Source organism: Neovison vison, chromosome 4, assembly GCF_020171115.1.
Source record: "Neovison vison isolate M4711 chromosome 4, ASM_NN_V1, whole genome shotgun sequence".
Lineage (NCBI taxonomy): Eukaryota > Metazoa > Chordata > Mammalia > Carnivora > Mustelidae > Neogale > Neogale vison.
Window position 1 is genome coordinate 199,047,923 of NC_058094.1, and position 27,990 is coordinate 199,075,912.

General features: G+C 37.1%; 1 protein-coding gene across 2 annotated transcripts in view; it reads left to right on the forward strand.

Moving 5' to 3' along the window:
• Window positions 1-27,990, forward strand: part of CFTR (CF transmembrane conductance regulator) — a 170,629-nt gene that overhangs the window by 15,746 nt on the left and 126,893 nt on the right. The window contains exons 1-3 of one of the 2 annotated variants that reach the window (XM_044246439.1): window positions 10,207-10,220; window positions 15,666-15,776; window positions 20,099-20,207. In XM_044246439.1, coding sequence (XP_044102374.1) covers window positions 10,207-10,220; window positions 15,666-15,776; window positions 20,099-20,207 — 234 coding nt within the window. Of the gene's footprint in view, window positions 1-10,206; window positions 10,221-15,665; window positions 15,777-20,098; window positions 20,208-27,990 lie in introns of those variants that run through there. The other variant, XM_044246438.1, reaches the window with a different exon arrangement.

Genomic DNA, 27,990 nt, shown 5'->3' on the forward strand with positions numbered 1-27,990 from the left:
AGTTGCCCAACCTCAGCACTTCACTGTGCCTCAAAATTATTTTGCCTGTCCTACAGGAGGCTCTGTTACGGATGCAGCTTGTCACTGTAACCCTCTTCATAGCTGTGAGTAGCCAAGAGTGAGTCAAAAGAATATTTTTGATCTGAATGTGAAGAAGCCTTAGAATAAAACTTAGATTATGATAATAAATAGGAAGGGATAGGATGCCTGGGTGGCTCAGTTGGTTAAGCAGCTGCCTTCAGCTCAGGTCATGATCCCAGGGTCCTGGGATCGAGTCCCACATCGGGCTCCTTGCTCGGCAGGGAGCCTGCTTCTCCCTCTGCCTCTGCCTGCCTCTCTGTCTGCCTGTGCTTGCTCACTCTCTCTCCCTCTGTCTCTGGCAAATAAATAAATAAAATCTTAAAAAAAAAAGTTTAAAAAAAATAAAAAAAATAAATAGGAAGGGATAGGTAATTGCCTGAGTAAGTGTATAATATTGAAAATTTCTTTAAAAAAGGATTTTTAATGTAGTAATTCTTTTTGGAAAGGCTAGTACTAAATTGATGGTGAGTTTTATAATCAGTTTCACTGTATTGTGGTATAAACATCATAAAGTATTGTAAAACCATGATGATACCTGATGTGGCTTGTTAGTATTCCCTGGAGATTGCACAGTTCTGTTAGTGCTTGTGTGAGCAGGAATACAGAGATATGGTGGGTTTGGCCCACCTGAGCTTGGCCCATGTGCATCCATAGTGACACGCTCACTTCTGAAGTGTGAAAATAACCAATGACAGATGATAATATTTAAAATATGTGCAAAAAGATGTCAGGGGAACCCTTCCTCCAGAGTGGACACTGAATGAGTTGGCCTGATTGTCCAGGAACACATTTGGATGAATCCAGTAGGCTAAAATTTTCATATATGTTTTAGTGTGAAATTTTTAATTCCTATCTTTAAAATAGTTAAACATGCTTAAAAACATTGACACCTCAAATCAACAGTTCATGAGCTCCTTGAAGTATTTCTGGGGACTACAAGATGGTGGGGCCCACAGTTTGAAGATCACAGAGCTAGTGTTCCCTCCTGTGATTGTTGTTTTTGACCTTCTCTTGAGTTTCTTAGTTCACCTACTCCATACTTTGATAAAATAATCTCACATTCTACTTTGTGTCTAATCCTTATTGTCAACTCCTAGGTGGCAATATTTAGTGGAAGAAGATGTACTTTGGAGTCAGACAAACCTGGCTGGAATCCTTACTTTGTAACTTATTAACAGTGTGATCTTGGGCAATTTACTTATCTTCCGATGATGCTATTATGCTCGTCAGTACAATCACTTGTCCTCATTTAACACAGCTCAGCATTCATATGATACCTAACATTCATTGAATGTTTACTGTGTGTATTAGTCAGGGTCAGAGATCTCAGAGAAACAGATCAATAGGATATACATACATATATACATATGATTTATTCTAAGAATTGGCTTAGGTGATTATGAAGACTGGCTTGTGCAAAATCTGCAGGGTGGGCTGTTAAACTGGAGATCTAGGAGAGCTGATGTTCCCAGGTTATTCTGAAGGCAGAATAAGAAGGCAATTCTCTTTTGCTTTGGGTGGCCAGCCTTTTGTTCTGTTCAGGCCTTCAACTGACTGTATGAGACCCACCAACATTCTAGAGGGCAATCTGCTTTACCCACAGTTCACAATTTAAACATAAATCTCATTCAAAACACCCTCTAAGTTAACACATGAAATTAAGTACTGTCCCTATATTAAATGACAGCGAGTAATGCCAGACAGGGTGTGCATCTTTGATAAATGGTAAAGACTGCCATCAGCATGATTATTATAATTAATCCTTATTCATCTTCACTGCCAGGCTTTAAGAAAATACCTTTCTTCTCTAAGTTTAACCCTTCTCTTTTGTGAATGAGGCCCAGTGAATTCTCTAAATTATAGAGGTTGCATTCTCCCAAATGCTCCTGCCTGATTCCACATCTGCACCCTGTGCTTTGCCATTGGCTTTTATCTCCAACTTTTAACCTTATCTTAAAACCTCAGAGTATCTATCCCCTTTGTTCATTTGTCTCTTTGCATGCACTGTCCTAACATTGAGTTTTTCTGTTCCTGGGGGCCAGGGTATTAGTTTGCTAGAGCTGCTACAACAAGGCACCAAAAACTGGGCAGTTTAAGCCACAGACATTTGTCTTATAATTCTAAATTTGAAAAGTCCAAGATCAAGTTGTCAGCAAGTTTGGTTTCTTCTGAGGCTCTGAAGGGGAATCTGTGCTGTGCTTCTCCCCGAGCTTCTAGTGATTGGCTGGCACTCTTGGCATTCTCGAACTTGAAGAGGCCTCACTTTGACCTGTGCCCTCATCTTCATGTGGCATTCTATCAGTGTCTCTGTGTTCAAATCTCACTTTTTAAAATAAGGGCACCATGATAGTTGTCTGTTGATGGACATCTAGATTCTTTCCATAGTTTGGCTATTGTGGACATTGCTGCTATAAACATTCGGGTGCATGTGCCCCTTTGGATCACTACGTTTGTATCTTTAGGGTAAATTCCCAGTAGTGCAATTGCTGGGTCATAGGGCAGTTCTATTTTCAACATTTTGAGGATCCTCCATGCTGTTTTCCAGAGTGGTTGCACCAGCTTGCATTCCCACCAACAGTGTAGGAGGGTTCCCCTTTCTCCGCATCCTCGCCAGCATCTGTCATTTCCTGACTTGTTGATTTTAGCCATTCTGACTGGTGTGAGGTGATATCTCATTGTGGTTTTGATTTGTATTTCCCTGATGCCGAGTGATATGGAGCACTTTTTCATGTGTCTGTTGGCCATCTGGATGTCATCTCCCTGATATGAGGAAGTGGTGATGCAACATGGGGGCTTAAGTGGGTAGGAGAAGAATCCATGAAACAAGATGGGATAGGGAGGGAGACAAACCATAAGTGACTCTTAATCTCACGAAACAAACTGTGGGTTTCTGGGGGGAGGGGGGTTGGGAGAAGGGGGGTAGGGTTATGGACCTTGGGGAGGGTATGTACTTTTGGGTAAATTGGAAGGGGAGGTGAACCATGAGAGACTATGGACTCTGAAAAACAATCTGAGGGGTTTGAAGTGGCGGGGGGGTGGGAGGTTGGGGTACCAGGTGGTGGGTATTATAGAGGGCACGGCTTGCATGGAGCACTGGGTGTGGTGAAAAAATAATGAATACTGTTTTTCTGAAAATAAATAAATTGGAGAAAAAAAATGGGCAGAAGATATGAACAGACACTTCTCCAATCAAGACATACAAATGGCTATCAGACACATGAAAAAATGTTCATCATCATTAGCCCTCAGGGAGATTCAAATTAAAACCACATTGAGATATCATCTTACATCAGTTAGAATGGCCAAAATTAGCAAGACAGGAAACAATATGTGTTGGAGGGGATGTGGAGAAAGGGGAACCATCTTGCACTGTTGGTGGGAATGCAAGTTGGTGCAGCCTCTTTGGAAAACAGTGTGGAGATTCCTCTAGAAATTAAAAATATAACTTCCCTATGACCCTGCCATTGCACTCTTGGGTATTTATCCCAAAGATACAGATGTCGTGAAAAGAAGGGCCATCTGTACCCCAATGTTTATAGCAGCAATGGCCACGGTCGCCTAACTGTGGAAAGAACCAAGATGCCCTTCAATGGACGAATGGATAAGGAAGATGTGGTCCATATACACTATGGAGTATTATGCCTCCATCAGAAAGGATGAATACCCAACTTTTGTAGCAACGTGGACGGGACTGGAAGAGATTATGCTGAGTGAAATAAGTCAAGCAGAGAGAGTCAATTATCATATGGTTTCACTTATTTGTGGAGCATAACAAATAGCATGGAGGACAAGGGGCGTTAGAGAGGAGAAGGGAATTTGGGTAAATTGGAAGGGGAGGTGAACCATGAGAGACTATGGACTCTGAAAAACAATCTGAGGGGTTTGAAGGGAGGTTGGGGTACCAGGTGGTGGGTATTATAGAGGGCACGGCTTGCATGGAGCACTGGGTGTGGTGAAAAAATAATGAATAAAGTTTTTCTGAAAATAAAAATAAAATAAAATAAAATAAGGGCACCATTTGTATTGGGTCAGGGCCCACTCTGCATGAACTCATGTTAACATGATCACCTCTGTAAAGATTCTATCACCAAATAAGGCCACATTTTGAGATATTGAGAGGTAGGATTCCAACATATCTTTTTTGGGGGAATACAATTCAATTCCCAATAGTAACAGTGGTCAGAACAGAATGAAATAGAGAAGCAATTTGAAACTGTAAAATATAATACACATAAGGAGTTACACTTGTTTATGAATCTTTTAAAAAGTTATATGTATTTCATCTTTCATGTACAGAAATGACATGGAGATAATGGAGAAAATGGAGAAGATGACATGATTATCAAGGAGGGTAGACTAAAAAGGACCATTTGCTCCTAGTAGAGTGAAGAATTACTTTCCATTTATGAAACTTTGGTACATCTCCATTAAGAATAAACAGAATGAAGGCCAGATATTTGGAGGAATGTTTGGTAATGAAAGGTGTTACATATGAAAATATTTTATTGAGGAGAATTAAATAATTTGGGCTAGAATTTTTAAGATTATTAGCTTAGGTTATGACTCAGAAATCTTTTTCAAGAATGGTCACTAAGCCAGCCCTAACATTTGAGTGTATATCATATGAGGATATAGACGCCTTGACATTTGCATTGCATTTACCATACACTTTAAAAATGTGTTGACCTTGTTTTTGGCTTTTAATTCATTTGTTGTTTAATTTGTTTGTTTCTTGTTTTGTTTGTTTGTTTCTTGTTTTAAGATTTTATTTATTTATTTGACAAAAAGATCATAAGTAGGTAGAGAGTCAGGCAGAGAGGGATGGGGAAGCAGGCTTTCCACCGAATGGAAAGCCCGATGTGGGGCTTGATCCCAGGACTCTGAAATCATTACCTAAGCCAAAGGCAGAGGCTTAAACCACTGAGCCCCTTTTAATACATTTAATACATAAAAGCCCCAGGCACCCCCTTTTAATACATTTGAACAGATGTATTGGCTGAACAGCACTTATTTGCAGTCATATCAGTGTCCTCAGATGGGCTATAAACATCCCATCTTTGAGTAATTAGTTAATACATTAACTTATTCTATTTGTTGTTGTCCTAAATACTGAAGAGGAAAACGGAGATAAAAAGATTTATATGAGACTTGCATTGTTCAAGAAGTCTGTCTTATAAGGAGAATAAACTAGCAAACACAGTATAATGTAACATTAATTTAACAATTTTGAAAATAATTATTGAAAGTTATGCACTGTATGATAGGTGGAGGGGATACAGCAGAAAAAGAGAAAATCTATAAGGTCTTTGCCCTCATGGAGCTGACTGTGCAGTGTGTTTGGAGACTGGGGATTTTAGACAAGTAAACAGACAATTTGTGGTTACGGCTCAGGTGGAGGAAGTACAGGCAAGAATAGAGCACGCAGGAAGAAAAGTAAACCTGGATAGCAGAAAGGCTCATGCATACATAATATATGTGAAACTATTTCCGTGCATTTGAATTTTCTTGGAAATAGAGGTCAGATTTTATTTCAAGGAATTTATTAATTTTTCTTCAGGGTAAGCTGGCACCTAGGTTGGTATTAGTATAAAACCAGAAAATGCCCTGTTAGGTGATGAGAGTAGGAGAATCCTTTCAAAAATTCAGAGCCCCCTTATTACCAATGGTTTCATCCATTGGGAACCCCTGCAGAGTTCAAAAGGAAGAGAATCTGGCTCGGTATTTCCTTGAAAGTTCATTTTCCTAAAGTGCATGTGGAAGCAAGAGATCATGACATTTTAAGATCACAGTAATTCCTAAATGCCTATAAAATGAGTTTCTCTAAACTATCATGATTTGTTTTATGATTTGTGTTTTCAGTGACCTGATTGGAAAGGTGACCATGTTGAACTCTTAACTTGCTTATTAGGATCAGTTAATAATTCAGGCATCTATTATTGTGTGTTTTACTATTGGGGAGAGAAAAGCTACGCAGGGTGTCGACCTTTATTTACCTGTATGTTTCTTATATGATAAAAGATGTAAATATTAAGTGAGGGGGATTTAAATTAAGACTATTACAGTAGAGTTTTATTTCCTTGGTCATCCTTGAACCACTGGCTGTCTCCATAACTTGCCTGTGTCAGGCTCCTTTTTTTCTGGGATTCACAGTGAAGCAAGGGTGAGGTTATAGCCATCTCTCCTCCTCCCTGAACCTCTGAGGAGTTTGATTGTCAGTGTCTTCTGCCTGCCTCCCTGCAGGAATATCAAGGCTCTAAGAAAATGAGAAATAGCACTAGCATTGCTCCACAACCTTAGGAACGGGATCTAAAATTTAACTCTTGAGTTATCCAATGTGTCACCAAAGAGAGAATGGTGAGGATGCTAAATTGACTTTCAGTGCTATAATTTGTAATAATATTTGAAATAGCAATAGAAGCATAAAATGGGTTAAAATGTCACTGATAACCAAATTCCACATATAGTTTGAAGATGGGAAATCATCTGAAGCTGGGAAGTCTGAATCCATTGTCATGGTCCTCTTTGAGTCATTCTGAGAAGTAATCATGAGTAACAGAGAGCAGACAGCATAAATAAATAAAGGTGAAGAAAAGGTTAAGATAAATGAGAAAAAAATCTAAAATGTGACTGACCATTTATCTGGCTAGATGATTTCAAGCAGAACCCTTAAGACTAACTTTATCATGACTGAATTTAAAAAATCATCAACTTTGTTTTCCTGACGCAGCATATATCAGTGTTACCACGGGAGTATTATTTCCAAGGTAGCCTCTAACCTCCATTTTATCATTTCATCTTTCAAGCAAAATAAATGAGTGAACATCAGAATAAACTGTGTTGGGTTGGAATCACACTGTATTTTTATTTTATTTTTTATTTTATTTTTGGGAAAGGTTTTGTCAAGGCAATGAGAAAGTCTATCTCAGAGAAGATTTAGTAAGTAGTGATACTTGTTGTACAGAGAGGTATCATTAAATGATTTGGATGTTAAAGGTCATGAGTGTTAACTTCTGCTTTGCCTGTGGTGGCTTATACCAAATACACCTCAGAGCTTCTCAGAGGATTACTGTCCCCAGGAGAGGCTTATCATCTCCACACTGTGAGAAACATTTTAACAGAAAAATTAAGTACCTTTGATTCCAGATGTTGAGTTAACTCTAGAATGAAAACCAGGCCTTAGAGAGAATGTGGATATTTTATTGCTGAAGAATGAATGCAGAAGTCCATCAGGGACTGTTTACTTTGGGTTGTAGTCATGGGGTCCAACCAAACGAAGAGCTTCCATAAAGGATTCAGGGTTTTACAAGAAGGGAGGGGATACCAGGTAAATGGGATAGTTATAAAATAAATACCAGCAAAGTTAAATCAATATATCATGTGGTTGATATCCTTAATATATCATTCCTGTGAAGTAGGTTTTGTTCCTACCCCAGAGAGAAGAAGAGACAGGACTTGTTTTCCTTCTTTGTCTCTCAGCTCGCACTGAGCATGCTTGGAACCATTGCCCCACTCTGTTCTCCAGAATGCAGTTGTCTAAAATAACAGTAAGAGTGGTGAGGTTCTAACAGTAACACAGGTTTCGCTCTGTAAACTTTCACAAATGCCAGCCAGTAACCCAGTGGCATTTCTACCGTAAAATCTTAAGGCCATTCCATTTCCCCGCTTCCTTATTTTCTTGGTTTCAAATATATTTTTTATTGCCAATGGAAATAAAACCCAGAAATTAGAGAGCAATGGTGTTACTTGTCTTTCTTAGTTGGTAAAGAGCTCCTAAAAGTGAACTTATATAGGACATAGCAATTTTAGCGGGCAGTTCATCATCCTATCTTTCTGGCAATTATTCCAGCTATGAAAAATTGTGTGGCTTTTATTGGTGGCTTCCTGCCCAGATAGAATAAAAAGCAAACAAAAATCATGGAATACCACTTGGAGGCTGCTTTTCAAAAGTACATGGGCATAGGCTATAAATCACAATGCTTTGTTTCTTCTCTGTTTTCTTTCAAGATGGATGGGAATTTTTGTACCATTGCTTATTGTCTCACTTGCTTGAGTTCCTGAAATCCAGTGAATGAGGTCGAGCTGGTACAAACAGTTTTTCGTCAATGGTACCTATTCCTCGGTTTCTTTACTCTATTATCACTATGATCACTTTTTCTGTATTTATAGTAGTTTAAGCTATGAAGCACCTTGCTTCTGGGGGCGGGCAGGAAATAAGCTATTTGTACAACTTGCAATGCATGTCACAGTCCTTAGATCCGTTTACAGAAAGGGTGTTAATCAGTTGCAGTACCTGCCCACGCACTAACCTGTTTGAGTGGGCTTAGAGTGTCAAAGTCACCATAATAAGAATTTGCCTTTTGCAAGTTCTAGGGATGAAAAATAAAATGTGGTAAAACTTTCCAAAATCAACACTGACAGTCAATTTCTGTGTGCTATTTGTCTTAATACCAGCTTTATTGAGATATAATTCACATGCCAAACCATTTACCCATTTAAAAATACTCAATTCCATGGTTTTGGCAGATAGTGAAACAATCTCTTATCAGTTTTAGAATGCTTTCAGGGCCTGGGTGGCTCAGTTGTTCAAGCATCTGCCCTCTGCTTGGGTCACAGTCTCAGGATCCTGGGACTGAGTCCCTCATCGGGCTCTCAGTTCAGTGGGGAGTCAGCTTCTTCCTCTCATCCTCTGTCCATGCCCTCCCTCTTTCTTAAATAAGTAATAAAGTCTTAAAAAAATTTTTTTTTAGAATACTTTCATGACTCCATACCTGTAAGCAAGCATTCCCTATCCTCTACCCCATCCTAAACAGCTGCTGATTTGCTTTCTATCTCTATAGACTGATGATTCTGGGAATTTCATATGCATGGAATCATGCACTTTTTATGACTGACTTCTTTGACTTAGTGTGATGTTCTCAAGATTCGCCCATGCTGTACTATGTGTCAGTACATCATTATTTTTTTTTTAATCACTGAGTAATATTCTATTTGTAGGAATACCAATTTATCCATTCAACAGTTGATATCTGGATTATTTCTACTTTTTTGCTTATTACAAAAAATGCTGCTGTGAACATTCGTGTTCAAGTTTTGGCACAGACGTCTGTTTTCATCTCTCTTGGGTATGTACCAGCAACTAGAATTGCTGGATCATAGGGAAACTTTATGTTTCATATTTTGAGGACATGCCTCAAAGACCATTTTAAGGTTATTTTTGCAAAGTGCCTACATCATTTTACATTCCCACCACAGGAGATGAAGTTTCTAATTTTCCATGTCTTTTTGGACACTTATTATTACCTCTTTTTTGTGATAACCATGCTAGCAGGTATAAGGTGGTATCTCATTGTGGTTTTGATTTACATTTCCCCAATGGCTAATGAGTTTGAATATCCTTTCATTTGATTTTTGGGAGAAATATCTGTTCAGATCCTTTGCCCCTGACTAAATTGAGTTGTCTTACTATTATGAGAGTCCCTAAATACTAGAGATAAAACTCTTTATCACATGTATTATATGCAAACATTTTCTCCCATTCTTCGGGTTATTTTTCTATTTTCTTGACAGTGTCCTTTAAAGCATAAAAATGTTTAATTTTTATGATTTCGTTTATCTAATTTTTTCTACTATTTCTTGTGCTTTTGGTGTTATATCTAAGTATATGCTTTTTTTTAATTGGTCCTAATATGGAATATTTGATACAAGTATCACAGTCTAATTTTTTAATTCTAACTCTTCTGTGGACAAATTATTTAAGCTCCCTCAGGCTCATTTATCTGAAAGAGGGAGATACTGGTATGACTTATGAATTGTTGTGGAGGGTCAAATGAAATAATATATATGAAATCCCTAGCATTTTGCAGGGTTGTGGTAAAACTCTATTAATGTTAGCTGTTACTGTTATATTCCCAGTAATAATAAACTCTAGTGCTCTGAGAATTAAACTGAAGCCAAGCATTTTCTTACATGAAGAAGTGCTTAAGAAGGTACATTTGTACTTCTTTATAGACAACATTGCATTTGGCCTCCATGAAAACCAGGTAAAGTAGTCATAGTAGTTGTTCTTTCCATCAGGAGCTGCAGCTGAGAGATCCAGAACATTTTCCAAGATCATGTGACTGAAAAATGCTAGAGACAGGGTGAGAACCTGGAGTGGTCTTTTTCCCTTAAAATCACAAATTCCGTTTCTTCAGTAAATGATTTATGGTAGGAGTCAAGTGACTGGTTTTTTGTAGTCTTCATGTTGAGGTAGTACCTCAGAAATCATATCAGGGAAAAAAGTTATTTTGTGAGAAATTAGCACGGATAGTGAACATTATGTAAGAATCATGGAGTTAGAACACATTTGACTAGAGGGGCGCCTGGGTGGCTCAGTCAGTTAAGAGTCTGCCTTCGGCTCAGGCTGTGATCCCGGGGTCCTGGGATTGAGCCCTGCTATCAGACTACCTGCTTCTCTCTCTGACTCCCCCTGCCTATGCTTGCTTTCTCTCTCTCTCTCAAATAAATAAAAATTAAAAGCAAACAAACACATTTGACTAGAAAGTTTATGTTGGATAGCCATTACAAATAATGGATTATAACTATATATTTCTTCTTTAATTTAAAAGAACTTCCTTATTTCCAAAGTTACACATGCTCATAGTAAAACACTGGAGAATATAGATAACCAAAAAAGAAAATATCCTTTCAGATATTTCCTTATATGCATACATTCCTAATATACTTATATTTAGAAGCATCTTATAAAATGGGCAGATATATTTTTCTATTTAATGTTTGGATTCTTTAGGCATGAAGTTAAGTTAATTTATATTAGGATACCTGTATGGCTATAAATTCTGGACTTCCAGAAGATTTTCAGATTTGGTTCATTGTTTTTTTTTTTAAGCAGCAATTATCTTTCCAGACTACCTAAAATTCAATGACTACATTTACTGTACTTTTCACTCATCTAGAGAAAGAAAAAGAACTTAATACCGTTTTCCCGGTAAAATTAGATCCTCATAAGTAATTAACTCTCAAATGCAAAAATGGCTGATCTTTAGCAAAGCATGTTCTTCCTAAAGGTTTTTGAACTGACTCAAGTTGCTGTTACTTATAAATTCACCATTTTATGGATAAGCAGCAAACACTGCTTAAACATGTCCATAATCAGAGAATGACTCCCTGACCTGACCTGCACCCCAGAGCTATTACTTTGAGGTGCGTCCTTGAAGCCTGTAAGATTTACACAGGATTTTTGAGAGCCAAATATCACTATTATCTCAAGTGTTATTTTCACTAAAATTCAATGAGAATAATACATCTGACTATGAGATAATGTTGAATCTAAGTTGATAAAACAACTGTGACATTTGAAGTATTCTTTCTTTCTTTCTTTCTTTCTTTTAAAGATTTTACTTATTTATTTGACAGAGAGAGAGACCGCAAGAGAGGGAACACAAGCAGGGGCAGAAGGAGAGGGAGAAGCAGACTCCGGCTTAGCAGGGAGCCCAGCGTGGGGTGGATCCTAGGACCCCAGGACCACGACCTGAGCCAAAGGCAGACACTAACACCTGAGCCACTCAGGCGCCTCTGAAGTATTATTTCTATGACTTTTTTTCTTTAAATCCTTATAAAGATGAGAATGACTTCTGGTCTCAAATCAATCCTTCCCATCATAGCCATTTATCAAAAAACAAAACAAAACAAAAAAACAAACAAAAGAAGCAACTATCCCTCCCCACCAAAAAACCAAAGCAAAATGATAGTGCTTTGCTGCAGAAATTTGAGATTTATTATTACAATGTGTTTAAGTGAATCCCCATCTTTCATCTGCATTGAATTTAGCATTCCCTTCAATTAGGATTATCCAGATTATTTGGGCTAGTTCAAACTCATGGTAAGTAAGTCGGATGATGAGAAAATCTCTGGTATATTTAAATTTGTCTACACAAAATAGTTTAGAGTAATTTCTACTTAATTCCTCAAGCATTAATTTTATCATACAAAAAGGAAAAAGGCTATTAGTCTTTGAGTATATCAATTTGTCAGTATTTGCAAGAAGTGTCATGGAACCAGTGTTTGTTGGATTTGCTCTTTTATTTCATTTGGCCAGTTAAGATGTAAAGTGAAATACTGTGGAAACATGATGGTTTTATAGAGACAAAATCATTTTGAGCTGAAAGTTCTAACACCTGACCTTAATCTTAAATTCTAGCACATGAAAATGTCAGATGTCTCTGTTGGATTAATAAAGCCAAATGTCAAGTGGAAAAATGATTATGAGCTCTAAACATGTGGTTTTAGGGAGATAGGTTTTGTGAAAATCAAGGCTTTAACAGTGGCTATGATTGAAAAATTATTTTCATTATAAGAAATTACAAGTCACTCTAGGGGCACCTGGATAGCTCAGTTGTTAAGCGTGTGCCTTGGTTCAGGTCACGATTCTGGGTCCTGGGAGCGAGCGCCACATCCGGCTCCCCACCTAGCGGGAAGCCTGCCTCTCCTTCTCCCACTCCTCCTGCTTGTGTTCCCTCTCTCACTGTCTCTCTCTCTCTGTCAAATAAATAAATAAAATCTTAAAAAAAAAAGAAATTATAAGTCACTCTGTGCAAAAATTGGAAATATTATCCTAAGAAATGAAATTTTTAAAAATTTCTTCTATGTGTGTGTTTTTTAAAAATGAAGTGATAATATCTTTCCTCAATAGAACCTGAAGCCTAATAGAGTTAAGTGAATAGAACAGCATATCCTGGGTACTAGACCGCCCCCTTTTTTTTTTTCAAAATTACTTTAGCACTTTTAAGTTATAAAGAACTGTATACCTTAGGGATGTCTGTTACCCCATATGTAAATATTAGCTAGTTTTGTTAGAAATAGCCAGAATTTTGGAAACTGACACAATTTCTTTATTTCTTTTCTTTTTTTTTTTTTTTTATTTCTTTTCAGTGTAACAGTATTCATTGTTTTTGCACCACACCCAGTGCTCCATGTAATACGTGCCCTCCCTAATACCTACCACCTGGTTCCCCTGCTGACACAATTTCTAAGACCATTTTTTAAGCCCATTGTCACTATATACTGACTGGTTATGAATGAAGAAGGATAAAATTAATTAGAGATGGGAGGAAAAGATGGTGGGAGCAGATTTGGAGAAGAGAAGGACAGGGTGTATTGCTTTTGATTATTCCAGGCGTATCTGCTTTGCTTCATGAACCACCTGACGTTCATTGATTCCCAAAGAAAGAAATATGGAAGTAGCAATCCTGACCTGGCATTCCTAAATTCTATCCAAGTATGTTTAATCTACTTGGGATTATTCAAAAGGAGTGGTGGCTGGAGTTTTACAGTGCCTAATGTTTCATAAAGTGTCTAAAGGTGTAGATATCTGGGGAAGTTTTTGTTTTGTCTTTGTTTTTATATTTCTAAGATTGGCTTGAGGCAGGCATGGAGAACTCATTGGAACAGAAATTTCATTCAGTGGTACCAGTTTAACCTAACAGGATACATTTTTGTTTTCTCTAGGGTAAGTCTGGGATTGCTAGGCTGCCTAAAGTCAATTGATTTTAGTTCTCATAATTCACTTTAAGCCAAGTTTCTATTTCAGAATACAAATACAGGTTTACTGTGGTAAACCTATCAGGAAACACTAAATTTTATTAATAATTGTAAATGGCTAACTTGAGTTTTAATACTACTGAATATGTTTGGTTTGATGATGCTGGGCTATGGAACTCTGATAATCAAACCTAGATATCAAGGTGTAATATACATATTAAAATGGGCACAAATTACACAGGAAGCTTTTGATTGAGGCAGCCAACAAAGTGTATTACTTTAAAATGAGCTTGAAACTGATTTATGGGAGTGATCATCACATCTTAGATATGGACCAAAAGATGTATGTTTATATATTTTCTAAAGAGATGAAAAGATTTATTTTTTAATTTCCTGCTAATGTCTTATGGTATTTGGAATTCATAGATAGTAAAATTCTGTTTACTTGTAAATTTGGTATATTTCAATAATCTCAAACATACTGAACATGCAATATTTGTTAATAGATAGAGTATATTTTTCTTTTTGCTGATCTTCTATAGATCCCTTCCTTTCTGTCTTCAATGCCATTACCCTTGTCTCAAGTCTTTCAACTATCTGGTAGTCATAATCTTCTGCCATTGGCCTTTTCTGGCTGAGCAGATTGTTAAATTTTTAGGAAGTCTGTGAGCTAAGTTAAGTACAACAAGTATTAAAAATTGGGTGGTATAAACTTACACTTAAATTATATTAAAACAAATGTAATAAAAACTAAAAAATTGTTACTGCCTAATTTGATATTTTACTACTATCTGTACCATTGAGGTTATTTACCTTACATTGTAGCTGAAAGGTGAACGTACTATATAATAATATGCAACTGTGTATCTCTTCCAAACTCTATGTTCAATGACTTCACATTTGGTAGTTTGAAACTGGTCAGAGTGGGAGTATTTACACCACAGAATTTGGCAAATGACTTAAGTTTCTTTTTTTTTCTCCTGGAGAAGGGCTGGTTGAAGATTTGCCTGAGTACCACCCCACTCCCTGCAGTCTGCCAGCTTTTAGTCTTCCTGTGTCTAGGCTCTTTATCTCTTTGGGGATTGTTTTGTCTTATCCATACTAGTTAGAAACAATATACTTAAAAATAATGGAAAGAAAAGAACCAGGGTATCCTGTCTCATTACTGACCATACTAGCTTCACTAGTTTCCATCATAAATTGTTCTTTATTAGAGGTATAGAGGGCAAGTGTGTTGTAGCTGCTGTGGGATGTAATGATTCAGGAGAATTAGGTTTGTTAATTAGGTTTGTTAATTAGGTTAACAAACCAGTATAAACTATTCATTAATCCTTCAGCCATAGTCAATTCATTTAATAAATAAATAAATTTAATAAATAACTTGCTGCTGAGGACCATGTACTACAAGAACAACGTTGTGTAGGGATATTGATTGAGAGTCCATTCTGTCATCATTCATCGATCATTTTACCCTTAAAATGATAGAGACTGGACTTCAGCCCTTACAAACTCCTAGTATCTTATTATTTGGGGCAACTTTAAAAAAAAGATTATTTATTTGAGAAAGTGTTCAGTGGGGAGAGGTGCAGGGAGAGGGAGAGGGAAACTTAAACAGATTCCATGCTGAGTGCAGCAACTGATGCAGGGCTTGATCTCAGGACCATGAGAACAGACCTGAGCCAAAACTAAGAGTCAGACACTTAACCAACTGAGCCACCCAGGCAGTTTTTGTTTGTTTGTTTGTTTGTAAGACTACTTTTAATATAGAATGTGTAGTGGCTTGTTTTTTTCCTCTGGGAAGGAGTCTACTATCATTCCTGATACTTTCTCTCAGTCCCATTAGTTGAGAGGTATTGGTGTTTTATACAGATGTGTTCTATAAGAGATGATACACTGGTATTTTTATACGTTGGATTGTTTATTCTCATATTTATGCATACACCATTTCCCATCTGCCAGAGGATTTAAAACAGTGTCAGATTCCAAGTCTATATTGGAGACCAAATCAAGTGAATAGTTACATCTGTCCCATCTCTCTGTTTTAGCTGGACCAGACCAATTTTGACGAAAGGGTATAGACAGCGCCTGGAATTATCAGACATATACCAAATCCCTTCTGCTGATTCTGCTGACAATCTCTCTGAAAAATTGGAAAGGTATGTTCATGCACAATGTTCATTAGTTGAAGGGAGGAATTAACACTGTTAATCATTTATATTATTAATACTCTATTTAGATGATGGAGAACTAACTTATTAGATGGCTTAAATCTCAAAATGGTGTCTTTAAAATAGGAGCATCTTAATTTCTTGCTGAAGTGTTGATCAATTAAAAATTAAACAATGAAAGTTTGAAGGATTAACCATTTTCCTGGTAAAAGAATTTTTTCTGAATTAATTCTGAGAAGTTACTTGTCTTTAAAGAACATGAAATGGATATTGTAAAGACTGAAGTAACATCTTTATGAAGCAAATTGGTATGTTTGCCTCCAAAATCTTAATTTGTGAATATGAATACATATACTTGCAAATCCTAAGTTAATGGCTATTGGATATAAAAAAATGTAAATATTTCATATTTTTGAGTACATATTAAATGATAGGTATAGTATTTCCTCTCAGCTCTTGGAAGAAAGCATTGCTACCTCCATCTTGCAGAGAGCAAACTGAGACTCAGAGAGGTGATGGAATTTTCCATCTAACCCCTCACAGTACCATGATTCTAACACAGATCTACACTTATCGCCTCCTCATGTTCAGTGCTTCCCATCATAGGCAAGTTCTCAGAGTTCCCTTTTCTAGGTATTGGTTAGAACCCTTTTGATTGCCAGTGACAGAATCCAATAACTAGCTTAAGTAAATAGAAGGAATTTGTTGGCTCCTGTACCTACTTGTGTGAGGGGCGTAGGCAGAGAACTGGCCTTAGGGACTCAGTGGACCATAGAATCTGATGCTACTTGGTGGCATTTGCTTGTGTGGTTTATTATTTCGGATTTCTCTGTGCAGCAGGGCCTTAGAACTCTGCTTATTTCTCTACAAACCACAGAGAAAAGAGACCTTTCTCCTTGGCCAAATGTGAAAAATCCCAGAGACTCTAGGGTCACACACTCACTCCTTAGACCAAAGGGGGAAAAAAAAAGAAACAAAAAGAAAAAGCTACTACAGGACCCAAAATTAAAAAAAAAAAAAGTGTTGAGACTTGTAATTTGTTTACCTTATTTACAATCAACTCATTTTCCTTAAAAAAATATTTTCAAGGCAAAGTAAGACATTCAGTCTTATTTTTTCTTAATTTTATTCAAAGAATTGGGCTAGTGGGAATAATAGAATCATATTTCCAAGATCAAGGCCCTATTTCTATTATCGAGGACTTAGTGTGTGGAAATGCCATGAAAGCAAGGATATTTTGATTGGTTTGGTTTGGTTTGGTTTAGAATAGTGTCTGGCATATAGTAGATGCTCAATAAATATTTGTTGAATGAATGATAATTGAATGTGAAATGACTAGCGTTATGTAAAACCTGTAATATTGTTACAGAGACAAGATATATAAATATAATACATTGTAGGTATATCAGCAAGTTCACAATAAAACAGTAGATATTGAATACCTAAGTTCTGAATGGATGCTGAAGGAGAGATTAATCAGAGCAGGGGTAGGTTAATAAAAGATTGTGTACTCCAGATAAACTTTTATTTATGGCCAAATAGAGGATACCAGAATTTGTAGGATTGTCTGGCCTAAGACTTTTTTCTCCTGTTTTTATTATATCTCCCATATCAATTCAATTAAAAATATACCTATTCTTTTAATTCAACAACTCTATGCCAGCGTAAGTCCTTAAGTTCTGTCTTTCTTACTTTTGTCTTTATTTTGTATCTGTTTTAACCCTATGCACTTCTTTTCTTAAAAAATTTTTTTATTATAATAAAAAATTTTAAAAGTAAAATTATTATTTAGAATTTATGGAAACATTTTGGAAGACTGACATACCATTTCTAGTACTTTGTGCCTCTGCATCCTCAGAAGTGACCCTGGCCTTCCATATCATAACTGCCTTGTGACAAAGGTCCTTGGTGGTCACCACTTTGTTGAGGCCCACTGGGCCATTGGTCTCTGTTTGTGGTACTGAACCCTTTACATCACCCCTTTGTGTAACCTGCTCATCTGTTCCATGAAAAGCTACAAAACTGATAAGTATAGAATTTCTTCCTTTGTTTTTTTTTTTTTTTAAGATTTTATTTATTTATTTGAGAGAGAGAGACAGTGAGAGAGAGCATGAGAGGGGAGAAGGTCAGAGAGCGAAGCAGACTCCCCATGGAGCTGGGAGCCTGATGTGGGACTCGATCCCGGGACTCCAGGATCACGCCCTGAGCCGAAGGCAGTCGTCCAACCAACTGAGCCACCCAGGCGTCCCTAGAATTTCTTCCTTTGTAATTTAACTCTCAGTGTTTGGGATTCTTACTGTGTCTCTCATGGTGCTGAGGAAGCCACATCAATTCCTCTTCCCTGCTCATTCCCTCTCTCAGGCTATCCATTGTTCAACTCCCTCCCATTAAAATAAATTCTCCCACCTGGCCTTTCCCTCAGGTTGCTACCCCCCCCCCCGCCCCCTTGTTTAATATCTGTTATTTCTCTGCTCTCCTGATCTCTCTATTTCTTCACCTTACCTTTATACCTCAGTTCCTTGAAATATGGTTTCCATGTCTGCTGTGTTGCTAAAATGATATTGACCAGGGTCACCAGAAGTCCCTTAATGTCAAATAAAATGGATTCTTTCCTACGTGACTTCATGTTGACTACTTCTTCCCCTTGAAACCATTTCTTTGGTGTATGTACCACCTCTCTTTCCAGACTTTCTCATCTCACTCATTCTTCCTTTAAAAGAGAGGTTGAATCTGCCTCCATACTTAGCTACTTACCCTGTTGTGAGTCGTTGAATGATATGGATGGGAACAAGTCCTGTGTATTAGTGAAAGAGTGAAGAGGTAGATAGATGGGAGAGGGTGATTAGGCATTGTAGACAGTAAGTTTCTTGGGGCAGCCAGAATCCGTGCACAGAGACTGCCATGTTGCTGTCACATCCCACTTGTTCCCGTGTTAAAACCACTTCTGATAATCATAGAGGAATAGTAATGGAAATAGTTCTTAGTGAAATGCAAAACCTTTACTTCTTATTGCCTGTGAAATTTCCATCTCTGTACAGTTTAGTAATGAAGGCCAGGGTAACATTTAGAGATATATTTTAACCATTTGGGAAGAGAAAGAGCCTTCATTAACAGATAGAAGTGGCTATAATGTAAATATAATCCATTGATGAACTTCTGGGTTTTATTTATTTTATTTTATTATTTTTTTAAAGATTTTATTTATTTATTTGACAGATAGAGATCACAAGTAAGTAGAGAGGCAGGCAGAGAGATAGAGAGGGAAGCAGGCTCCCCGCCGAGCAGGGAGTCCAACATGGGGCTCGATCCCAGGACCCTGGGGTCATGACCTGAGCAGAAGGCAGAGGCTTTAACCCACTGAGCCACCCAGGTGCCCCAAACTTTCAGTTTTTAAAAGAAAACGTATTTTTTTTTTAAAAAGATTTTATTTATTTATTTGACAGACAGAGATTACAAGTAGGCAGAGAGGCAGGCAGAGAGAGGAGAAAGCAGGCTCGCTGCCGAGCAGAGAGCCCGATGTGGGGCTCGATCCCAGGACCCTGGGATCATGACCTGAGCCGAAGACAAAGGCTTTAATCCACGGAGCCACCCAGGCGTCCCTAAAAGAAAACGTATTTGATACTACAATTCTTTCAGACTATATGGTGTCTTTTCCTACCAGAAAATATAGAATGTGATTCTGTTCTAATTTTCTAGAGACTTTTACTCTAATAAATGACTTTAAAAATAGTTGAAAGTGAAGTTTGACAGTATTTTTTTTTATACCCTTACATTTAATAACAGCCATTTAGACAAGTTTTTCTAATGTTAAGTAACAGAAAAATCTACCTGGCTTTTTATGTTGAGGTTTTGGGGTGTTTTTTGTTTGTTTGTTTGTTTGTTTTACTTTTAAATTTTGTAAAATCTACTAAAGTTCTAAGCAAGTAAAGATCAAAAGGTGAAGGGGGAAAAATTTAAATTTTTGTTTATTTTTCACTTTGTCCCAAGTACAGTAATGTATATTTTTAAGAGTTGTACTTTGTCCACCTATTGCATTGCTCTTAAGCAAGAATCTTTCTTTAATACATAAAATCTGACCTTGTCATGGAGTCAACTCCCTGAAAATTGATATATGGAGAAGCATCAAATTCTGCAAGATACCTGACTGACTGTTGGTGTTGGAAGGTCTCCACAAGGTGTTTTTGTCTCTCCAGTCACTTGGGTTAATCTCCTTGGATGTCCTTCTGAGACTAAAACTATGTTAAGGGAAATAGAACAACTCAAATATTTGTACATGCAACTTATTGGTCCTGTTTTTCATTCTTTTGCAGAGAATGGGACAGAGAACTGGCATCAAAGAAAAACCCCAAACTCATTAATGCCCTTCGGCGATGCTTTTTCTGGAGATTTATGTTCTATGGAATCATATTATATTTAGGGGTAAGGATCTCATTTGTAAATTTATTATGGATAATAAGTGTATTCATTATTATGATTTTATTAATCTAACGGACTTACATTCATTTTTATGACAAGGGTAATTCGTGTTCAGCTAAAAGGACTGATTCAACTCCAAATACAAAGAAACTACTAAAACTCTAGTAGAGACAAATTAAAATGCCCTATGGAGCCCTGGAATGCAGGCAATCTACTTTAAAGTGGGTAAATAAATAAATAAACAAATAATGGTTTCAGTAAAATAAATTTTTTTGAAGAGGTTTATTTTCTGTTATGATCCCAAATCACGTTATCTTACTAGAATATCAAATTGCTGGTGCTTTATTCTTCTGTATTTGACAGTAGAATTTCAAGATATAACATCAAGAGAAGAATGAAGTCAAGTTTAGTCAATTATCGATATGAATATCTGTAATATTTTGAAATCATATTTGCATACTGAGTTTCAAGGAAAAATAGCAAAATTTAAAATTTGGCAGTGAGGTGTGGTTGCAATATATTTTCTCAGTCTTCTATGTCTCCATCAGTGAGAAGAGAGTTCTGTGCCTGAAAGCCTGGGGCTTTATATGCAGTCTGAGATATTTCCTAGCTGCTGTTAAATTTGACTTGGATCTATTATTTTTTATATCACCAGAGCATCATTTCATATCCTTGGTTATAACCTATAAAAGGCAATGATGGGTTGAAATTTGTTTAGTCTTTAAGTAAAGGCTGTGTATAATATTTGCTTTGGTAAAAGTACCATCTGGATTCACATATATTCATATTGGTCTTCATGCATTGGAGAATTAGAAGTGCCATCAAGTCTCCCAAAAAGATGTCATTCAAGTTGTATGTTTTTAAGAATTTGTAGTTTTGTACATAACAAGAAAAAATGCATTTAAAAATTTATCTCAGCAAAGATGATCACATTTAGATCCAGAATATTCTGTAAAGCTCCTGACAATCACCTGGAAACATTCTTCTGGCTTTTGAAATTATCTGTCATCCATCCATCCATCCACCCACCCACCCACCCACATCTATGTACCTACCTACCTAGATACCTATCTGTCTATCTTTCTTCCACTCTATTCCTATAGAAACCTGCAACAGTTTGGTGGTAAAAATATTTTTCTAATTTTTAATTTTTTAAATTAATTTTTAAATTTAATAATTTTTTAAATATGAGTAAGGTATCTCAAGAACTAATTACCTTTTAAGATGTCTTTGAGGTGATTTTTCTCTGTGAGAGCACTAGAACTTTGGGAAATAGTTTTATCCATAGCATCTGGCTCTATTTGACTTAATTTAAAAAATCTTTTATTGTTTTAATGATTATACTATATACATTTGAGTCAGTGTATAGCAATACAATTCACTCTGGTCACACATAAGAATGTAATATGCAATAAGTTATTGTTGGATTGACGTGACTAACCTTCCAACAATTGTTATGTCATGACTGAGACGGTGGTGAGACTGATAGTTCTCCTCAGTCATGGTCTCCATCACGAGCTGCTTCCACTGATTAATATAAGCACTACCAAGTAGAAGCAGGAAAAGAGGCCTCATGATCAAGCACCTTTTATGCCCTGTCTTCTGAAATAATTTATCCAGCAGCATCAAAGATTCAAGCAAAAAAAAGAAACACTCACTAAATATGAAAGTTAAGATAATACATGAGCATATTTATCAATTTTTTTGTCTTGTGTACAAAACCATGATGAATACAGTTTAATATTTATTGAGTTTAATGTTTATTTTACCTAATCTATTCCAAGTTCAGCATTAAGTCCTTTATGCAGATTGTTTTATTTAATTCTAACTCCATGGAACAGATATTATTATCCCTAATATACAGAAAAGAAAATTGAAACTCAGAGAAATTATGAAACTTCCCAGAGTCACACATATGGTAAATTTGAGTGATAGGTCTCTTTAGCTCCAAAGTCTATGAACCTTCTGCAATAGCAGATTATAATTGTGATATCATTATATTTGTAATGATTATATTTAGTTACTCAACAGAATAGTGTCTCTGGTAAACAGCCTTTGGTCTGCTGAGGTTTTTTTTTTGCGTCTTCTCAGGAGACCCAGGTTAACAGAAGCTGAAAGATTGAGGATTCTTCCAGGGTCATCTCGGGGGCAAATCTGCAGAAAGTTCACAGTAGGAAGCAGGATGGGAACTAAAGAGAATCTTCTCCCTTGCTTATGCTCCAGAAGGAACTGTGTGAAATCCACCCAAGGACCAGTAGTGATAGGGTCAAACCTATAAACAAAATTAAGAGAGAATGGAGTGGGTATGGAGAAGGACTCATTCTTAAACTTCTCAAGTCTTCAACATATCCCAGCAAAAGGAATCTGAAAGCTTTTCCCATGAGTGGTGTTGAGGGATGATGCACTCTCCAGCTACCCTGAACCCTGAGTTGTAGGTTCCAGACCTAGGTTCTGGAACCATCTGCATGTTTGAAAGGCCATAGATTGCTTCCAGAAGAAAAGAAGGGGAGAAAATATAACTGTTCTTATAAGACCTCTGTCTTTTTAAACAACTTACACCAATGCTTTAGTATTGATGGTATTCTCTTTGACCATTCCTTTTTTTTGCTCTGTGTTCATCAGCTTGGTAATTGTTTAAAGTCGATGAAATGACTGAAATTGCTGTAACACCACTCTTGGTAAAAGGTGGACATGCTTTCAAAATGTCCTATACATCCTTAGTCCCTCTGAATAAGGGCAGTTGTGATATAAGGAGCATTTGGTTGGTTTCGGGACGGATAGAAAAAGTACTATGAAATCTGCTCTCGACTGTGAAAGGTTAAAAAACAAAAAGGAAATGCCATCATAAAGGAGCTTGTCTCTCTGTAAGAGCTGATATAATTTTAAATCATATTAGCTATGGCCTCTCTTCATTAGTTAGCTCTGTGCTTGTTTTTTTCCTCCATCTGACTCAGCAGCCAGATAAAACATTATCTTTCGCATTTAAGACTCATAGCATAGAAGAGAAACTAGGAGACTGACTGTTGAAAGCTGAGCGTGAGAGTCAATTAAGGATCTTGAGAGGCAAGCCAAGTGCAGAGAGTTCTGTAAGCAGATTATTAAGAGATGGTTATCCTTTCTCGGGTCCTAGGCAGCTCTGGGCATATTTCCATTATCAAGGTGAGATGCATGTCAGGGCAGCTTGGGTCAAACTCCTTTTACTCATTAAACCCCAAGAAGGTTAAGGACGTAAAGGAGAAGCCCTAGTACTAATGTGACTAGAGTTCTCAAGTCCCGCGGTCTGTATTGCAGAAGATCTTTGTCCGTTATGGTTTGACAAAGACATTGAATGGGGATTTGAATACAAGCCTACTGATAAGGAAAGGAGTGTTTGGGAAATTCTGCACACAGACCCTGGTTTAGGCTTTCACTTATGTCCCTTTCACATGATTGTCTACCTAAGGACAGCTATCTCTAGCAAATCTCCTTCTTGCAGATGCCTACTAGGTAGGACCCCTTTCTCACCTTCCTTCCCATGCCTGCCTCTCCCCATCTGTAGCTCCTTCTCTAATCCCAGCAGTGACTTGCCTGCTGTATTCCTTAAACTGGCCCTATATCCCATTTCTACTCACTACTAGAACTCCATCTCTAAAACACACTTCCTTGTGCTCTCTACCTGAATGAAGACAATCTATACCTTCCCTCAGTTCCTGTGATAAGAAGAGTTCTTGGGGTTTGGATTTCTTTGAAATATAAGGAATTTTTATATCACTCTTTAAAGTATTCAGCAGTGCCACCCCAGATAATGTGATTTAGTTCATTTGGGCCTCGGGATACTAGTATCCTTGTCAAGGTCCCCTGGTGATTCTGATTCAGGTAGACAAGCACCATTATCACTGAATGCATCTGACTTTTGCTAGAATCTAAGGGAGGCATTGGGTGGCCCACTTTGAGAGAACCTTTTAGGGTTAGTTTGATTTTTTTTCTTAATGGTAATATGGAAAAATTTAAAAACACATAAAAACGAATATTAACTCTTAATGACAAAAGAGCAATGTTTCTCAAACTTTAATATACATATTAAAGATTTATTTATTTATTTGAGAGGGAGGGAGAGAGAGAGAACAGGAGTGAGGGCCGGAGGGAGAGGGAGAGAGAATCTCAGGCAGACTCAGTACTGAGCATGGAGCCTGACATGGGGCTCAATCTCATGACATTGAGATCAGGACCTGAGCTGAAACCAAGAGTCGGGGTCTTAACCAACTGTGGCACCACAGCACCCCACCTTGAAGGCTAAACTGGGAATCCAATACCATGTCCAGTAGAATACCGTATCTAAGACAAAGGGCGTCTCCTGTTCACTCATGTAGAATTTTGGAACAAAATTGAATTATAAATTAGGAATTGTTTGTGATCATATTTTTTGAAACTTACACTGATTATGAGGGCATCTAGGCCTCCCTTTCCTGGTGGGAGTATGCTGCATTTTTTTAGCTCTTATAGTTAACCACTATCCAATAGTGACTAATAAGATATGTTGAAATAAAATAAAATATATGGGATGCACTCAAGTATGTATTTTTTTTCAAAAGAGGGATTTTTTTTTTCTTTTTCTTAACTCCTCTTGGGTGTGCTCGTGCCTTGTTGCCACAAGTTTGTTTTACAATCTTGGGACAAATTGAAGAACTTGCCTAGATCTCAGTTTCCTTGACTATATGGTAAAAAGGGCTGTAGTAAAGTGTATAACTTCTGTAATCTCTTCAACCTTTTAAATTATGTGTCCATGCTATGGGTTCTAGAGAAGTGGCATTTTTCTTAAATCACAGTGATCTAAACTTATAAAATGATTTGCTGAGTGGATGTTGAACTAATCATAATCCTTGCACTAATGGTCACTTGAGGGAGAAATCGTTCATGTTATAACTTTTCCATTTCAATTTATGGTTATGAATGAGAGGAAGGCTTTGGAGTCAAATGGTTGGTTCGAAGCCTAGCTTTACCACTTGGTAGCTATGTGACACTGGGCGAGTTTTTCAAGCTTGAATAGATTGCAGTACATAGCAAGTGCTTTGTAAATGATAGCTATTACTATATTCTTTAAGTAGAATATCTACCTACCTGCATGAATACTCATGTCATTTGCATTTCCCTCTAAATGCTGCAAGCAATCTTAAAGCACCCATATGATTTTTATAAGGCACAGAAATATGTTTTGCTAATGTTTAAAAATGATAGCTATTTTCTAAGCTTTATTTCAGAAATTAAAATTAATATATTTTTTTAAAGATTTTATTTATTTATTTGACAGACAGATCACAAGCAGACAGAGAGGCAGGCAGAGAGAGGGAGAGGAGGAAGCAGGCTCCCTGCAGAGCAGAGAGCCCGATGCGGGACTCGATCCCAGGACCCTGAGATCATGACCTGAGCCGAAGGCAGCGGCTTAACCCACTGAGCCACCCAGGTGCCCTAAAATTAATATTTTATTGCATCTTCCATTATTGCATTTTCTGGATTAAACCTATTATTCCTGCTATTCAACAAATCCAAAAACTTTTTCCCTATAAAATATGAAGACTATGGCTTAGATTTCCAGTGAGGTTATTGCTAAAAAGTTAACAAATCAATAAACCCTAAAAGGAAAATAGCAGAAGCAAAACATTTTGTGTTAAGCATTGAAGCTAAAAACACGATTCAGAGGTAGACAGAATCTCAATATTTTTTGAGATTCTAGTCTTAGTATGGTATACAAACAATTTTATAAAAACTACAAACAGTTGAGGCAGGGAATAGGTGTTATTTTCTATGCCAAATATGGGCAAATTCTTCCTTTAGTGCTTAGTATAAAGCCAAAAATTACCGTCAGACTCTAGTGTATCTTGAGATAAACAAAAACTTGACACTCTTGTTTATCATGTCAAAAGCAGAATCTGAAGCCTTTGCTTTGGTATATAAGCCAGTACTCTTTGTATCTAATGAAAAGTTCTAGGTGTATATCTGATGTATGTTTACTTTCTTTTAGAAATGCTTTTGTGTGCATGTTTTCTTTTTACCATTTATTAATTATCAGTAAGTTATATGCAATTTTCTTTTTTTTTTCCAATTTATTTTCAGAAAAACAGTATTCATTATTTTTTCACCACACCCAGTGCTCCATGCAAGCCGTGCCCTCTATAATACCCACCACCTGGTACCCCAACCTCCCACCCCCCCGCCACTTCAAACCCCTCAGACTGTTTTTCAGAGTCCATAGTCTCTCATGGTTCACCTCCCCTTCCAATTTACCCAAATTCCCTACTCCTCTCTAACGCCCCTTGTCCTCCATGCTATATGTTATGCTCCACAAATAAGTGAAACCATATGATAATTGACTCTCTCTGCTTGACTTATTTCACTCAGCATAATCTCTTCCAGTCCCGTCCATGTTGCTACAAGAGTTGGGTATTCATCCTTTCTGATGGAGGCAATTTTCTTTTCAAAATTTTATTATTCTTTTAAGTATTTTTATGATTATGAAAGCAATTAGATAATTACTGATAGATTTATGTCTATCAGATTATGACAATATCAAATTATGTCTATTTCCCATGGGAATGTATACTTAATAAAGGGAGGGTGATCATTGCTTTATATAATATGTTATAAATCTGTTTCTCTTCTTAATGTGTTTCCTGTCATTAGCTGCTTTTCTACCTAGTCACCTTAATGTTTAATGACTCATGTGGCTGTGCCATAATTTATCAGTTCCCCATTGTTAAATATTTATATTGCCTCTAATTTTTCATAATTAAAAATAGTCCTTCAGAGGCCACTTGGGTGGCTCAGTGGGTTAAGCCTCTGCCTTCGGCTCAGGTCATGATCTCATGGTCCTGGGATCAAGCCCCACATCGGGCTCTCTGCTCAGCAGGGAGTCTGCTTTCTCCTCTCTCTCTCTCTGCCTGCCTCTCTGCCTACTTGTGATCTCTCTCTCTGTCAAATAAATAAATAAAATAAAATCTTTAAAAAACAAAACAAAACAGTCCTTCAATGCACCTCCATTTAAAACCTAATTTTAGCAGATTTGCAGATTTTCAAATTGCAAATCAAAAGGTATACTTTCTTATATTAAAGTAAAGATATTACTTTCTTCTGTAAAGTTACTTTTTTCTGTAAAGGAAAGGTATTACTTTCTTGCTACTAAAGTGTGCAAATTCAGTCCTCACCAATAATAGGTATTATCATTTAAAAATATTTCTAAATTGCTCAGTGAGAAAGAGCATGTTATTATTTTTACTTGGATTTTTTTAAATTTATTTTTTATTTATTTTCATTATTTTTTCACCACACCCAGTGCTCCATGTAATCCATGCCCTCTATAATACCCACCACCTGGTACCCCAACCTCCCACCCCCCTGCCAATTCAAACCCCTCAGATTGTTTTTTAGAGTCCATAGTCTCTCATGGTTCACCTCCCCTTCCAATTTACCCAAATTCCCTACTCCTCTCTAACTCCCCATGTCCTCCATGCTATTTGTTATGCTCCACAAATAAGTGAAGCCATATGATAATTGACTCTCTCTGCTTGACTTATTTCACTCAGCATAATCTCTTCCAGTCCCATCCATGTTGCTACAAAAGCTGGGTATTCATCCTTTCTGATGGAGGCATAATACTCCATAGTGTATAATACTCCATAGTGTATATGGACCACATCTTCCTTATCCATTCGTCCGCTGAAGGGCATTTTGGTTCTTTCCACAGTTTGGTGACCGTGGCCATTGCTGCTATAAACATTGGGGTACAGATGGCCCTTCTTTTCACGACATCTGT